At 46.6% G+C, this 13,655-nt stretch overlaps 1 protein-coding gene across 1 annotated transcript; it reads right to left on the bottom strand.

Moving 5' to 3' along the window:
- Positions 1-829: 829 nt before the first annotated feature.
- Positions 830-3,896, bottom strand: ATF4 (activating transcription factor 4). The gene is made up of 3 exons (XM_008931530.2): positions 3,491-3,896; positions 2,299-2,613; positions 830-1,777 (listed from the first exon to the last, which is right to left on the bottom strand). Exons 2-3 carry the CDS (start codon positions 2,513-2,515, stop codon positions 921-923), a joined length of 1,074 nt encoding a protein of 357 aa, XP_008929778.1. The 5' UTR covers positions 2,516-2,613; positions 3,491-3,896; the 3' UTR covers positions 830-920.
- Between the last annotated feature and the right edge of the window lie 9,759 nt (positions 3,897-13,655).

Below are 13,655 nucleotides of genomic sequence, written 5' to 3'. Positions count from 1 at the left end.
ACTCTGACCCCCCCCACACACAGGTGCTGCTCCAGCACACCAGCACCTTCACTGCACCAGCCTAGTCAGGACTAGAGCTGAACTCAAGTTGCAGCCTTGGTAGAAGAGTCAAATTTATGCTTAGACCTTAAAATTTGACTTGTCAGTGGGCAGCTGAAGAAAACTCCTAATCTTTACTTTGGTACACCAGTGTCTTCCATCAGTAAGAGTGCTACAGTAACCCCACCTACCTGGCCCACCTCAGTATGACAGGAGCTCCTACACCAACCCCACCAGCTGGGGCAAGGAAATACCTCCTGCCACTTAGGGCATTCCAAGACCAACAGAGACATGACAAACCAAAGTGCATTTGAACACCACCTCTGCTTGCTCTGGACTTGTCTTCCAGCAAGCTGCATATTTCATGTTTCTAGTTTTGGTTTCGGACCCTGGACTATTCTTCTGACACACTGTTCAAGTCTGAAAACATCCCTCCCAACCATGCAACATCACTGACCTTGTGTATTACCTAGGTTTATCTTCCAGTGACTCCCCCCAGCTCAATTCTTTAATCAGGCTTATACGTTTGCTGCTCAAAAACCCAAGGTACCCCAGTATGATCCTCTATTTTAGTATATATGGAAATTAGAGGATGGCAGTTAAACTGCGACACTTTATTAAGCATTCAAAGCACTTTTGTGCACTTGTACAACATCCACTGCTCAGCAGAACGAGCAGCAGAGGTGTCACGCTGCATTCTCTGCTAGACACCTAATAGATGATTGTGCTTGTACCTCCATCCAGGTGTGGTGCAAATCTTGTTTTACAGGTACCCATTAATCTCACATCATTGCACATTTACTATAAAATTATTTATTAGACAGCAATACACAGCTTTAGCATTAAGCTTATATACATGCACATCAACACTGCTGACTACTCTATTCAGGGACCCTAGCTCTTCTGCCCTTGGCCTTGCGGACCTCTTCTATCAGATCTTTTAAGTACTGAATTTCCTTACTAAGGGAATCTGCTTTCTCCTTCAGGGCCTGGTTCTTCTGCTCCAACTCTCTGCACTCCCCAGACAGTGCCTCCTGTTCTGCCCTCTTCTTCTGCCGGTAACGTGTGGCAGCAGTCTTATTCTGCTCCATCTTTTTCAGTTTCTTATCTATTTTCTTTTCTCCTTTCACCTTTGCTGACACTACCTTTTCTGCAGGATGATCGTATGGTTTGGACCGCACAGAGCCACAGGTGGCATCTGCAGGCAACTGGTTGCCATTGGGGGATCCGACTGAATTGGTGGGGCTATGTTGGGGGGTTCCCAGGTAGGAATCTGGGCTCATGCATATTCCACTATCATCAGAATGGTTCTCCTCCTCTTTCTCAGACTTGGTGATCACTACCACAACAGCAGGGCACTCCTGTTTTCTTTCTCCTTCCAGAACATCCACTTCACTACCTAGTTCTAAACTAAATGAGTGGTCTGGAGTGGAAGTCAGAGACCCTGGGGAGAGGGGTAAAGACCAAAGGGAAGCAGAAGCCAATGGGATCATTGGATCTGCTGCAATTGGAGATTCGGGGACATGGGTGATTAGGTCATTTATCAGTGGAAGTTCTTTGTTGTGAAATTCCTGGATGGTAGCATTAAATAGGAGATCACACGTGTCTTCCAACGTGGCCATCAGCTCGTCTGGTGAGACGGTGGCTTCCAGATGTTCCATACCTAACAGGGCATCGAAATCAAATTCCTTCAGATCCATCTTCTCCACCATCCACTCCATGCCAGAGAAGGCATCCTCTGCACAATAAAAAAAAAAAATAATCACCTTGGTAAACTATCAACCAACGCAACTCAAGCTTTTTAAAATCACCTAGCAGCTCATCATTATTTAGCATCTCCTCTCCTATATTGAGAAAACCATCAGAAGAAAATCCCCTGCCACTGAACTGCCAAAGACTACAGGGTACAATGTAAGAAGTCAGCTCTTGTGACATTCCAACCCTCTTACTCAAAGACCAGAAGAATTCAGGGACATTTAAAACACACGACCATACTTTTTTCTTGTGACCTCTGCCAGGAAACAGTACCATTAGCAACTGGTATGTTACTAAAAGGGCAATAGAAGTGTCACTTTACCATAACCAGCAATTCTGTACTGTGTAAGCAGCGCGGTAAATGCGTTTTCCAAGCAGAGGTAACGCATGTGAGTTTACCTTCACATTTATGAAAACCTAGCAATTTATTTTTAACCTGAACATTAATAAACTATTATGTATCACTATAACTGATGCACTTTATGCAAATAAATAATATCTTACCCTGGCTGCTATCTATGGTGTTGCCTAAACTGTCCACAGCAAGCCAATTGGAGGAGACTGCCTTAGCCTTGTCGCTGGAGAACCCATGCGAACCGAGGGGCTCGGCCACCTCCAGGTAGTCATCTAGGAGTCCCAGACTTTCCTCAGCCACCGAACACGGCTGGCTGAAGGGGGATATTGAATCCCCCAACAGCATCTCGTTGTTCAAGAAGCTCATCTTCGTCAGTTTTTAACGCTTTGACGTCAAAGGATGTGGTCAAGTAGAGGGTCTTTTCGTCGACTACAGCAATGCTGCTGTGCGATGCCGTGAAAAACCTGCCAACAGAACTTAAACTCATGAGTACTGGGTTTGACCAGCATAGTAGCCTTTTAAAGCTGTGACGCTTCGGAAACGCGGTGGTACTTCCCGTGCAGCAGGCTGAGCACAGCCGGGCGCGGGCTCCAGCTGCGCGTCCCCCGCCTCCCTCACGCCCGGGCAGGGACGGGCCCCGCCCACCCGCCGCCATTTCGCGATCCGGCCGCCATTTTGTGCCGTGCCACGTTTCCACCGCGGCTCCAGCACCGACCGCAGGCAGCCGCCCACCCTGCACAGGGCTCACTCGTGCCCCGTGACCAGGGCAGGCTTTACGCTACAGTACTCAGTTATTTGGTATTAGCGCTGCTGCCAGCTTGTTAACAGCCCTCGTTTATCTACTCCTGACTATAAACCAGAGTAGCACTGATACTCAAAACCCCAATACCTCCAGTGCCCCATTTCCCACCAGGTACAGCATTTCCCCTCGCGGGCGGGAAAAAACCCTCCCTAGGAATGTACTGCTTTTACTTAACTTCCCACGCAGCCCCCATGAATAAAAAGTTAAACATTTTGGAATCGAGGTTTCTTGAACGAAAGGAGACATGGACGTTCTTCGTAACTTATTCCGAAATGGCATTTCCTGCCATTTCTGACACCCGCTGCCCTCGGGATGTTGAGCCCCACAAAGATCCCTTCTCCCTGCACCCATTTTGGTATACGCAAGTGTTTTATAAATTATTCGGTATAACTAGGTATCTCCCCCCGCCCTCCGTGAGATACCACCGATCACCACAGAGGTGATAAACTCGCCCCAGAAGCCCACTTAGAGGGGATAAGAAGAGGGCGACTATCAACACGAAGGAGAGGGAGCAGCCATCCCTCACACACAATACTCACGCCATGGTTGCAGATGCCGGGGATGTGCTGGGGCCGCCGCCGCTGCTGCTGCGCCTGCTGCACTGGCCGATGCCGCCGCTGGCCCTGCCGCCTTAAAGAGCCATGGCGGCCAGGGGAGGGGGACTGCTCGGGTCCGCGCCGCGTGGGGAGGTGCTCCGCACACTCACAACGACACAACCTCTACGACCGAAGACAAGCACACAATGAGGTGGCACCGCCCGCGCGCCGCCCTTATATAGGATCCGCCTTAAGGCAGACCAGATGCGATAGTGAGGTGTCCTTCCGCCAAGCGTCACCTGCCTCTCGCCAGCGCCTATCGGCCTATGTCCTGTCTTTCTGGGCTTCTCTCCTGTCGTTCTCCTACGGGTTAAACGCAGGAGCCGCCGACACAAAACCACGGCTCCAAGACGGAGTAGCCACGGAAGGACTCTATAGTGCACAGCTACGGAGGGACTATATGGTGTATATCCGCCGTGGCCGCCCCCCCTCGGCGGGCGCAGCCGCACTACGTGACCGGAGCGGCTCAGGACGCTCCCCCGCCTCCACCGCGGGGAAGCGTTTGCGGGAGGTGTCACCCCCCACAAGACGCGGCGCTCGCGCGGAGGCATCACGTCAGCGTCTTCCACGTGGGAAGGCCGGCGCTCATTGGCTACTGGCGAGTCGTTAACCTGCACCGTGAGCTGTCATTGGCCAAGGCACGGAGGAGACCAACGCTGAGGAGGGGGAGAGGAGAAGGAGCAGCTGGGCAGGGAAATGGCGCCGGGCCGGGAGGGGGGAGCGGGATGGAGATGGGGCGGGAAGGAGGAGTTGGGCAGGGAAGTGGTCCTGTCCCTGCAACCCCGCGCCTTCTCTGACATGCCCCTCTCGAAGCAGCGTGTGTTCCCCACTTTGATTTCCAACGGCCCCTTTTGTTCTCTACACAAAGGCCCGCTGAGGTCGGGCGGGCACTGGCGGCGGCAATGGCGCGCAGAACGGGCTGAGGCGGCCCGCCATGGCCTTCTGCTCCCTCAGATAACGCGTCAGCCCAGGGCAACGCTGTCTTCCCTCCCTCCCTGCCTGCCTGCCTGTCTGCCTGCCTGCCCCACACATGCAGCGCTTAGATTACAGCTGCTCTGGCACTGTGTGTGGGGGGGCGTCTGCCCGGGGCCTGCCGTCCTTACAGCGGCCATGGCGCCGCACCGACCCGCAGAGGTTCTCGGCTGGAGAGCCGGGCAGCCGAGACCAGCAGTCTAATTAGTGCCTTCAACCTATGCAAGGGCTGAAATGAAATTGTTATTCCCCACCTGAGAAATGAGAACGTCCTCTCCTGCCATGCGGTTTCATGCTGATGCAGTAGATTCTCTGTTCTCTGTGCAGATGTTACTCTGAGTAGTGTGAGCATTACTGGATCACCCACAGAGCCTCGCTGCTGTAAAGGGCAGTGTCACCTTGGATAGTTTTTAAAGTGCAGTTTCATGTTATGTTTTATCTGATCCAAATCAACTTGCTGCTAGGAAAAAAGTGAGACATCTTCCCCCACCCTATTCCTGCTTAACAATTCCACCAGCTGGCCTGGCCCTCTCTGAAACAGCTCACAGCTAGCAGGAAACTCACAGGGGTCAACAGTTTTCCACTGGTTTCGGTTCCTCCATCATCATTTCACTCTGGTCAGACGGGCATTGGCCAGCTCTGGTGAGCTGGGAGGTTCAGTACTGTGTCCTTCCTGTCAGAGTTATCTGGCTTCAAAAGGTTGGTTTTCCACATTGCCAGCCTCACAGCACCATCAGCTCTGGTGGGTCCTCATTCGTTCAAACATCATAGTCCTGTGGGTCAACTCGCTCTCAGCTACTTCTACAAAAGGCTCCACTATTTTCCAGTTACAATCTCGACAGTATTTGTGTAAAGCCATAGCCACATTTGCTCAGGTCTAACAGCCTGGAACCTCTTAAGCAGCTTGACTGATAATTGGCAAGGATGTGATGTGACACAATTTCTACTTTTAGCAGTCTGATGTTACCATCACTGCTACAAGCAGAGTATGTCACTCCACATCTGTATTTGGTTTGGTGGGAGGGGGTGTTGTTGAGTTTTTGGGTTTTTGTTTGTTTACTTTTTTTGTGTGTAGAAGCAAGCACATATTTTGTAATGACTCATTAAAATAGAGGAGGCAAAGAAAAATGTCCTCCAATGCCAAAAAACACCACAGTAGCAATCGATTGATCTAAGATGACTGCTCTGATAAATACGCTACAGAGGAGGCAGATCTTGCTTCAAAGAAAAACTGAGAGGATGCATCAGCTTTTAAAGAAGCCAAGTGGGTGATTGGCTGGGTGGACAGCACCTCTATGTCCTCACTGGCTAAGGGAGAGCTCTCACATCCCCTGCTGTGCCTGCTTTCCCCTGCTTTAAGTGAAAAGGGTGATTTTATGACCATAATTGTAGCTAAATAAATAGTAGTGCTATACACACCCAATCCTTCATCATGAAAAGATAATTATAGATTTCTCTGAAAGGACTCTGGGTATGTGTGCGCAAGAATCACGTAAGCAAAAATAAAATATGCAATGAGGGACTTAACCCAGATCTGCCTGTTGCCTAGCTCCATTTTGTGTGTGAAGTAAGGTGGAAATTTGACTGCATTACTAGTTCTAGACAGATACTTTGTAACAATGCCCAACCCAGAAAGTGAAATCAAGTAACAAGAAGCCAGCCACTTAGAGACAAGCATATTTTTCCTGCAAGACTGCAGAATTACTGTTGTTCCATAATTTCATGAGCTACATCCCCAATTCCTTTATAAATGATCTTTCTTCTTTTGCACAAATTGTGTCAGAGATGTCTCCACTGTGGTTAGAGTTTTTGACCAAGGTAAAAGATACTTCTTTAAGCACAAGTAACAATTTCTTGTGAATTTTTCCACAAAAAAAATTACAAGTATTTTCTAAGCAGAGAACTACTAACTAAAAAATGTCTAAAAAGAGTTCCTTTACAGTATGACAATATATTTGTGGCTCAGAGACAGAGAAGTCTGGCAGCTCTGAAGAAAATTTAATTTACAGCACAGAAAGGTGGCGTCTGAAGGAAGATCAATTTGTGGGGGGGTCAGTAAATCCTGCTGTCACCTTAACAACTTCAGCACCATGGATGTTATTTTGCTGCCCTGGATACTGTACCACGGCAAAGAGAGCTCCTGTGGTAAGCGAGATCCATCCCGACCCAGAAGCGAGGGGCCAGCTGCAGGGGAAAGGAGCTGCTCGTGCAGAGCTCACTGCAGGAGAGAAGCCAAGGACCTGGCTGGGAAGCGATGAACTGCCCTGATAAATACAGCACGGCAGAGAGCCACCTCCGGCCAAACAGCATCACCAGGAGGTGGAAAACTATTACTCCTCCATTCACCCTCCTCCTTCATTAAGATGGAAGGTCAATGTATGTTCTTTAATTATTTCTTTCATTTTTTTTTTAAAGTAAACATTGCGAAGGAAAAGAGGCTTTCTTCTTCCACCACCAAGTATATAGGAAACAAACATTCTGAATGCTGTTAGCAAGTACACCAAAGACCAGGAGGACGTAAATGTTTCCATAGTAACATCCCCTTGCACAGTCTGCATAGGATGCTCTCGGGGACTGTCAGTGGCAGGGAAACAGGCCTCCGTAGCAGGGGAGCAAGGAAGGTGGGGAGCAGTGGGTATTGCTGGGGTCGGGAGGGGAACCAGCAAGAGTAACTGAGATAGAGATGTTTGCTGTTCCCTGGAGTGCTGGGAAAGCTGCAGCCAGGGAGAAGAGCTGGCTGACACTGCATCAGGAGGGACTGTGACCCCTACGGTGGCACTGGGCAGGCAGCTTTGGGCCCCCAGTGAGCCTCAGTGCCCCAGAGAAGGGGCAGATGGGCTTCCTGCTGGCCCTGGGTCCTGCTGGGGTGGCTGGGGAGGAGGGGTGAGTGTGAGAGCAAGTCCCCAAGGGAATTCTTGTGAGTGGTAACTTGAATCCTTTGAACCTTTCATCAGAAGGGACAGGAAGCCTTATCCCACACTTCAATGAACAAAGCATTTCCAGATACCAGCAGGAATCTTTCCGGGAGACAGGAGTGTTGAGGGAAACATAAGGGAGGAATGAGGCAAAGCAGATAGACATTTTGAGCAATTTTGAGGGAGAATTACCTACAACCTCTATGGCACAGGCTAATTTGCAGTGCTCAGTTGCTTCTGTCCTCAGTGGCACAAACAGATATCTGAAGGATCTTTTCTGCCAGATTCTCCTTGTAAGCTCTTTAGAGATTCCTTTATAGACAATCCATTTTGAAACTAGATTGAAAAGCAAATATATGTGATTAAAGATCAGGCTGGGAGGTATTAGCGTCCATCTTTTATTACCTACAAACAGAAAATAAGTTATCCGTATGCTCTGCCTCATTTGTTTTGAACTGGTACACCAAATGGAATCCCTAATAAATCATTCATTACATACCCACCCACCCCTTCACTGTCTTCTGTTTCCGTCCTGTAATGTAAATATCCCTGACATTAGAAATGAGACTAATAAAAAAGAGGATTAAATCTGCAATCTACATTTGTAACTTATAGTTCAATTATTTTAGACAGATATGGAAACAATTCTGGTTGTCCACCTACATTTTTCTTACTGAACAAACATGGGCATGCCAAGCACATGCTGATAGCTCACAAAATATGTCTCTCCAAAGGCTTAGTTACTCAGAATCAGCCAGGATGTGGCCAGCTGCCACAAGTAAAAACATTGTGTAAATCTGGTAAGAGTGAGGTGAGTTTTAACTTGCAACTTGCCCAAGCATGAATTTCCTGAGCAAAGCTACAACTGGTTGAAAATGATGTTTAGCAAAAAATATGTGTGAAGGAGGGGGTGCTGGCTTTTGTTCAGACCATGGGAGATATTTTTAGTTTTCTCGTTGTCCAGCCTTGTTTTATTATGATGAATGGATTTGGGGGTCAAGAATAATCCCTCATGTGTATTAGCACACGTGGACTCAGTTTAGCACAGACACAAAAGCCTTCCCGTTGTCCAAGCAACAAATGAACAGAAACAAATTTCATGGCAACTATTGTTCTTCATGGGTCTATAGATGATGTGAGCCCCCTGCAAACTGTGTGCTCAGTGCATATCAAAATGTGTGTATCTGTATGTTACCAACACCTGCTGGAGTCACACGTGCCAGGTGTTTTGTGCCATTTTGTGCAAAAAGATGAAGAGGAGACTGACAATGCATGTTGATTTTTTTCTAGCAGTGTGAAGTTAGCAAGAGCTGAGGCCTGACAATCAGGTTTGGACTGTGAGACTGCAGCATCTTGGGCAGCCACGGACACCAGTGGCTGAGTTAGCAGCTCATCACCATTTCAGTGGATTTCTCTTTCACTGTGTCAGTGCCTCTTAGACTTGACAGCATGAGGACTTCTTGCTGCATCAACCCAGTGGCAGTTGCACTCCTGAACCTGGCTTCTAAACTGGCAGCTTCGTCTGGAAAAGTTATTTGAGCTGAGTTATTTCAGCCTCTGTGTTCAGTGAGGGGGGGGAGGGCACACAATCAAGGGCTGATAATACCAGACTATGCTCTGTGAGCCCCATCTGGGGATTTGTTTTTAACTTCACATCAATTCAGAGTGTTTTGATGAGGCCAGGAAGAAAGACTGTGAGTGGATATACTCTATGAACGAAGTAAAACAGAGTTCTGGGGATTTTTGGGGTGTGCATGGGGTCTCTTTTATTCTGATGCTGGCAGGCAGCTTCAGCAAGAACTCTGATAAACCAGGTAGTTCAGATGAAGCTCTGAAACTCTTTTGGGGATAAATCACTGTTGAGGCTGTAGCTGCCCAAGTCCCTGGGGATGAACACTGCAGCCATTATTCAGTAATAATTTTCCACTCTTCATAGGCAACAACTGCTCAGTGATTTACAAGAACACTTTGTTTTGTTTTCATATATACTTGTTTACAAAGGGGGAGAGAGAAATTCCTGGTGGATGTTGACACAGTTGCGATACCATTGAGTTTATAGCTTTTTCCTGAAGGAATGTCATTTTTTCTCCTAAGCTCTCTATGTTAGAGGATTTGGCAAACACTGTCAGAAAGAATATTCTTTCAGAGGACTCTGAAACTGTTCTTCTCCCTGCGCTCATACATGGGCTTGTGGGTGGCCTCAGCAGAGCCTCCTCAGATGCACTACAGGGCAGCTGGCCATGGGCAAGCTGGAGAATAGTTCCCAAAGAGACTTTGCAGCCAAAGTATCATACTGAGTAGGTGCTGTGGCTTCTTAACCCACTGACCCTCTTACTGCTATTACTGTGGTGCTTGGTGAGGGAGGTGGTGCAGCTCTTGTGACAGGAGGAGGTTTCTGTGCTTGACTGCTAAGAGAACTAGTTTGAGACTAACCCCAGATCTGTCTGATCTGTCTGAGGAACCATCCACAGTAAACCAGCTCTGTTGGGGAGGTACTGTTGGCCTGCTTTTTTGGCACTGACGGGGTGAGACTTTGTTGAGGCCTTGTCCTGGCATTGTGATGACGGGACACATCTCCTCTGGGTCTGAGGCCACACAGGTGTTATTCAGGAAGGTAACATTTGAGCCATTCACCTTAGTCACCCAGTTTCAGTGAGACTGATTTGGATGCACTTATCAGAAACACAGGTCTCAGACAGGCTCTGTCTGACTACAAAAGGGTAGGTCTGTCCCAGGACACAAAGCTTGGGAGCTACCAGTCTGCTGGTGACACCAAGCACCCTCCTTTGCAGTGCAAAATGATGGACTGAAGATGGATCACACTTTATTAATTATTTTTTTTTAACGTAAGAAAGAAACTACAAAATTAAATATATATTAAAAAAAAAAAAAAAAAAAAAAAAGAGAGAGAGAGGAGAAAGACTCCTAACCCAAAACATTAGCTCATTGTTCAAGAAAAGGCACCGGACTAGATGCTTTCTACTGTCTCTCTCATGACCACAGGCAGAGATTTGGAAAAGAGAAGGTCTGTGCCTTGGTCTCGCTCTTGCCTCAGCAGAAACCACCCTCTCCGTGAATGCCGGGGAGCTGGGCTCCTGCCAGCCTGCTCTCTAACAAGCAACGTGGGAGCTGCGGCTCTGCAGCCTGTGGGACCACTGTGTCTTGTACTACCTTTGCTTCAGTGTATCTCAGCCCTCTGACAGTGTATCACTGCTGCTGTAAACAATCAGCAGCTGAAAGAGTCACATTATATTATCCAGATAAGTGGCAGTAGTTATTGTCTCCAAGGCCATACATAACAATACTCCGTGCTTAATAAATTCAAGACTTTGAAGGCAAAAATGTCTTTCTGCCATACTGCCTCCAGGAATGATTGCTTCTTGCCTTTCAAAGGGGGTAAGGAGCCTGCCAGGGCATTACAGGTTTTGAAGTAACATCTGTCACGGGACAGGTAAAGAGCCAACACAGTCCATCATTTGCCATCTATGCCCTCGTGCCTGTTGTCTGTTAGGCCTTTCCTTTGCAATGCTAAGCAGAATGAGAGGAGAGTCTTACAGAACTGGGATCATTGTAGTGGGATGTTTTATGGGGCACTATATCACCCCATGCTTCTGTGGAACAACAACAATTCTACCACAGTGAAAGGCAGGGGAAGGGGTGGAGGGGTGGATTTGCACTGAACCAAAGGAACTGTTGCCTAAAAAAATAAAATCCGAAACAAAATCCAAAACACAAGCAAACAACTTTTGCTCATTATTTGTACAGAGAAGGCTTTTCATAAAGAATGTGTTTAGCATTGATATATATATATATATATATATATATATTTCCCCTGAGAAGCTTAGCACTGAGTGTTAATAGACAGATCAAAGAGCTACTTAGCCACAGGAGCCAGGGAAACTGAACCAGGGCAGCAAAATAAAAACCAATCTGGCTTTTAGTGTGTTTAATGTGATTTTGTTTAGAACTGACTTCTGTGTGAGGACTTAGGAAAGCTTGAGATCATGAGAAGTTTGTCTCCCACTCTCCTGCTCTTCATAAAATGACAAGAACCCTTTCTATCTACAGAATGATTTCAGATATTCCCTGCCTTTGGTCTCATCACCCTCTTTTGCCTTATCTATTTGCAAGAGTATTCCACCAGATCACATACTATAAAGATATGAATAGCCTGCTCACCACGACATTTCTGGCTCCATGACTTGTGAATAATGCACTCCTTCTCAGAGTACGCTAGTAAAAATTTTAGACTGTGCTATCCCTGACTGTGTAGGGGACACACTTGTTAAATGAGAGCTATTTCAAGAAGGTGTTGAATCTAAAAAAAAAAAAAACCAACAAAACCTGAGAGGGAGGACATTACTTGAATCCCTTAGATCATAAACTCAGATCATAACTGAGCCTGACAAGAGTAAAGAAGACAAAATCCAGATACCTCAAACAGTTCCCCAAGTGTCTAGACTTCAGCAGTTCTCCTAGGGCTGGAAGCCAATACTGGGTTTCACTGAAAGGAGGGAGAATTTCCCATTCCTTGTTTGCTTCATCTGTGGGCAAAGCCCAGCATTTCAAAATCCAGTCCCAGTGAGCCATGCTGGAGCCATTGAATCATACCTAGTGCAGGCAGTGGGTAAACATATTTTATCTTATCTGAAAGAGAAACTCCTCATTTAGAAGAGGCTCCTCTTTTTTTCCATGAGACTAAATGTAAAAAACAGCACAGCAGTGGTCTGCAGCTTTCCTGGAGTTTAAAATTTTAAAACTTAAAAAGACATGGATGCGATTAAGTATTTAGGAAAAAAAAAACAAACAACATTCATCACACAGTTTAGCATGATAATCTCAAATTTGGGGTTCAGTCATCCTTTTCTCCCCAGCTTAAGATTAGCTACAAAATAGGCAGGCTGGAATTTATTTATTCATTTTTAAAAGTAAGAGATGCAAAAATAAATAAGTAAAATGTAAGATCAACTTAATTAATATCCAGGACAGGACTGTGGTTATATAACAGAGCAGGAAAAATATTATACTTTTTTCAAAATTCACTTTCCTCCTAAACTGTTCCTTAGGCTAAGAACAAAAGAGATTCCGAGTCTTTCCAGCCTGGAGTTCTGTTTATGCTTTTCTTCTTTGTGGACACTTGAAATAATTATCATCACTCTGCTCAATTATTTCTTCTCTCCATCAGTCACTTATCTTCTGATCTTTCCTCCCTATTCATGCCAGAACAGCTTGTATGCAAAGATGTAAACCACTGCATATATTAAGCATGTATTGTAGGCTCTAGGCATTCCAGGGGCTTTGACTTGAGGGGGTAATACTTGTTGCAGATTCCACAGGCAGCTGATTTTAGATGTTCCTGTAAGAGTCTGTACGGCATGAAATGTGTTTGATCTCATCTGAGCTGTTTCTACAATGGGACAGATTATAGGAAAAAAACCAAACAACACAAGCAAGGGGTATCAGGAAAAAAAAGAACTGTAGATTCCCTTTGTATCATAAAATATCTTCCAAAATAATTAAATGTTAATTAGAGTCCTCATTAAAACAAGTCTCACAGGACAATGTTGTCACTGTAGCTTATCTGCCCAGATTTAAGGAGCCTGGGACCCATTAAAAGCAGCATCACTTCATGCTTTATTTGATGTCCAGCATTTCTGCCACACCTTCCCAAGCGGGCACTGGGTCTTACTGCAAAGAGCTTCAATACATCAGACACAGGCCCCTGGCAAAGAGGTTTCCTCACTGCCTCAAGGCTGATGCCTGGATAAAAGAGGAGTGTATTTGGCAGGACAGAGGATTGGCACATAAAAACCAAGGTGTGACTTGAACAAGGGCGGGGGAGTCTGCACAGGAAAGTTTAATATTACAGAGGCACGGAAGCCTCTGAAGTCTGGGGAGCCACATGAAAAGCAGGTGCCTGCCTGGGCATGCAGGCTATCAGGGAAAGGATAGGGAGCACCGCGCCATAATTGCGCATCATCTTGTGACTGGTGCGAATGCTGCCAGGAGCCGGGATGCTGCAGTACCGAGCTGATTGCTCCCTCAAGACAAGCTGCAAAGCATGTCCAGAGCTGCAAAGGGAAAGCAAGTGAATCAGCAAGGGGCATGTCAGTCCCCAAGCACCGGTTAGGTGCAGAATCATATCAGCATGAAGATGATGCATAGAGATGAAAGCAGAGAGAGATGCTCCTTTGTTTATAAACACACCAGAGACAATCAGG

This window comes from Manacus vitellinus, unplaced genomic scaffold (assembly GCF_001715985.3).
Source record: "Manacus vitellinus isolate BGI_N305 unplaced genomic scaffold, ASM171598v3 scaffold_5_pilon, whole genome shotgun sequence".
NCBI classification, from domain to species: Eukaryota; Metazoa; Chordata; class Aves; order Passeriformes; family Pipridae; genus Manacus; species Manacus vitellinus.
This window is presented reverse-complemented; position numbering and strand designations above follow the sequence as displayed.

Excerpts from the sequence above, each read along its gene's own strand:
- ATF4 (XM_008931530.2), bottom strand. The coding sequence starts at position 2,515 with ATGAGCTTCTTGAACAACGAGATGCTGTTGGGGGATTCAATATCCCCC. Across the intron at positions 1,778-2,298 it reads CACCATAGATAGCAGCCAGG|AGGATGCCTTCTCTGGCATG; the intron begins GTAAGATATTAT and ends TTTATTGTGCAG.